The following is a 3,203-nucleotide window of genomic DNA, read 5'->3' on the forward strand; positions in this document are numbered from 1 at the left end:
AACGCAACGGTAGTCCAAAGATTCCAAGTTCGAATTCTCACAACATCATAGTTGTGTGTGTGATTTGTAATTTAAACTATCGCTTATATTAAAAATATATATAAACAAAAATAGACTAGCTAAAAGCCCGTTTGTCAAAAGCAAAAAAGAAAGCCCATTATAACATACGACTTACGGGCCATGGGCCAGACAAAGTTCCGGCTTGGGTCTTCCTTTCTTGTTTGTAGGCCAGTCAAGCTCGACCTGACCAAGCTTTAGCTTTTGGGACCCTAATTGCAGGACAGTAATTAAGCCTTTTTTTGGGTTGGAAATCTGGTAACCATCCTGTTCATGCAAATTGCAATAGACAGTGACAGATAGCACTCCAGTCAACAAAGACACAAACGTGTATCATTATCACGTGCAAGTGGAAGAGTGTGGTATTAATGTGAAACAAGCAAATTTTGCAACTACAAGCACAATCTGTCAAATGTATGTTCAATCCCTGCTCAATAATTGGTGACTACACAAAACCTCCCTTCACCTTCTTTCTTATTCAGATTACAATCCATTGAATTCAGCCCAACTCTCTCTCCTGTCCTTTTCCATTTATTCTTCGTCAACCACATATCGGGCAGCCAATGTGTATGGCGCGCAGTATGCAAAGAAAAGTAAACCAATTCAATTATAAAACCAAGCCCCAAGTGAACCAGAGAGAGCTAATAACCCTGGTCAATGGCTTCTCTATCCACCACCACCACCACACTCTTCCCCACAACTTCTCTCTTTCCCTTCTCCCAAAAAGGCCCCCAAATTCCTTCATTTAAAAACACAACCAAACATTCCTCTGCACGTAGAGTTAGACTAGTCTCATGCAAAGCCGATGATCAACAACCACCTCCAGGAAACCTAGACAGAAGAAGAAATGTCCTTATTGGCCTCGGAGGACTATACGGTGGCCTGTCCAGTCTACCCACCGACCCCTTCGCCTTTGCAAACCCAATATCCCCCCCAGATTTAACCCAATGCGGACCCGCAGACTTACCAAGCGGCGCATTACCCACCAATTGCTGCCCGCCCACATACCCCAAAATCATAGACTTCAAGCTCCCCCCTCCCTCCCGGCTCCGCGTTAGGCCGGCGGCTCAAACCGTCGACCAATCCTACATTGACAAATACTCCAAAGCCATTGCACTCATGAAAGCCCTCCCTGACGACGATCCACGCAACTTTACTCAGCAAGCCAACGTCCACTGCGCCTATTGCGATGGCGCATACGACCAAGTGGGCTTCCCAGACCTCGAGCTCCAAATCCACAACTGCTGGCTTTTCTTCCCCTTCCACCGCTACTACCTATACTTCTACGAAAGAATCTTGGCCAAACTCATCGACGACCCGACGTTCGCTTTGCCGTTCTGGAACTGGGACGCGCCGGCCGGCATGCAACTGCCTGCCTTGTACGCCAACTCGGACTCTTCACTCTACGACGAGCTCCGAGCCGCGGCCCACCAGCCGCCGACACTCGTGGATCTCGACTTCAACGGCACGGACGAGAAAGTCAACAGAGAAGCTCGAGTCAACACCAATCTCAAGATCATGTACAGGCAGATGGTGTCCAACGCCAAGAAACCGCTCTTGTTCTTTGGCTGGCCTTATAGGGCTGGGACTGAAGCGGACCCCGGAGCCGGTTCAGTGGAGGCAATTCCGCACGGGCCGGTTCATTTATGGACGGGAGATAACACCCAGCCAAATTTTGAGGACATGGGGAATTTTTATTCGGCAGCTAGGGATCCTATATTTTTTGCGCACCACTCCAATGTGGATCGGATGTGGAGCATTTGGAAAAATTTAGGAACCAAAAATAAAGATCTTAGTGACAAAGATTGGTTGGATAGTGGGTTTTTGTTTTATAATGAGAATGCGGAGTTGGTTAGGGTTAAGGTGAGGGATTGTCTTGATAGTAGGAAGCTTGGATATGTATATGAAGATGTCGAGATTCCGTGGCTCAAGTCTAGGCCAACGCCACGTAGGACAAAGCAGCAGAAAAAGCCAAGGCTGTCGGAGTTGCAAAAGCTGCCGGAACGACGTCGTTGGGGAAGCTGGTGAAGAGTAGTGAGTTTCCGATACAGTTGGAGTCGAAGATAAGCACGGTGGTGAGCAGGCCGAGGCAGAAGAAGAGGAACAAGAAAGAGAAGGAGGATGAAGAGGAGATATTAGTGATTGAGGGGATTGAGTACGAGAAAAATGCGGTTGTTAAGTTTGACGTGTACGTGAATGACGTGGGCGATGATGATGACGTGTTGAGTGGGCCGGACAAGAGCGAGTTCGCGGGGAGTTTTGTGAGCGTGCCTCATACGCATAAGGAGAAGAGGAACAAGAGCAAGGGTTGCTTGAGGTTGGGGCTAACGGACTTGTTGGAGGATTTGGAAGCTGAGGATGATGAGAGTATCGTGGTGACTTTGGTGCCTAGGTTTGGGGCGCAGACTGTCACGATTGGTAGCATCAGAATTGAATTTGTTGCTTGACATTCAAGCTAAGTAAGTGCTTAAATTGAGATAAAGTTTCATGAAGCTCCACCACCACTTGAAATTAAGATGTGCTCCTCAGTTTATGTTTGACAATTACGAATTTCGATATGTATGGCTACAATTCCAGTACGCCACATGCATTTGGGACCTCTTGGTCTGTCTGTAACGATCTTTGTCTTGTGTATTGTTTTTCTTTTCTTTTTTTGTTTCTGTCTTTGATGGGAAAAGTGTGTAGGTCGTGTTAATAAAGACCATAAAACGAAATGAAAACAAACAAAAGGAAGAGAATAAAAAGATTATGCTGACAATGAGATTTATATCGTTTGCTTATTATTGTTCACAAAGTTAGTCATGATCTCTGAAAATGAAATGGGCTGGCCGATTCGTAATTTTCAACACATGGAAGATCGCAATCCCTTAGACCAATGAGCTTGTTGTCTGTTGGACAAATGAAATGGGTTCCTCCAATAAATACTCTTAAAATATTGGGTTCTTAGATTTAGGTCCAAAACAATTAGGTGTTATTGAGTTTAGTCCATACATTTTTTTGTTTTAGATGTACGTTCTTTGACTTTTATTATTTTTTTATTGTGTCGCCTTACCCATTCGGGTAAATAAGGAAAACACACTGAAAATCTAAATTTAATGCATTATTTCCTCATAATTGAATTTCTGATTTTAAATTTTGAATTATTT

At 44.6% G+C, this 3,203-nt stretch overlaps 1 protein-coding gene across 1 annotated transcript; it reads left to right on the top strand.

Moving 5' to 3' along the window:
- The first annotated feature begins 649 nt into the window (after positions 1–649).
- LOC103324714 (polyphenol oxidase, chloroplastic-like) lies at positions 650–2,824 on the top strand. Its single transcript, XM_016792663.2, is given in 2 exon segments — positions 650–2,017; positions 2,020–2,824. Coding segments are annotated over 2 exon segments (1,788 nt in total). The 5' UTR covers positions 650–714; the 3' UTR covers positions 2,505–2,824.
- The last annotated feature ends 379 nt before the right edge of the window (positions 2,825–3,203 follow it).

This window comes from Prunus mume, linkage group LG3, assembly GCF_029339155.1.
Source record: "Prunus mume cultivar Tortuosa linkage group LG3, ASM2933915v1, whole genome shotgun sequence".
Classification (NCBI taxonomy): Eukaryota; Viridiplantae; Streptophyta; class Magnoliopsida; order Rosales; family Rosaceae; genus Prunus; species Prunus mume.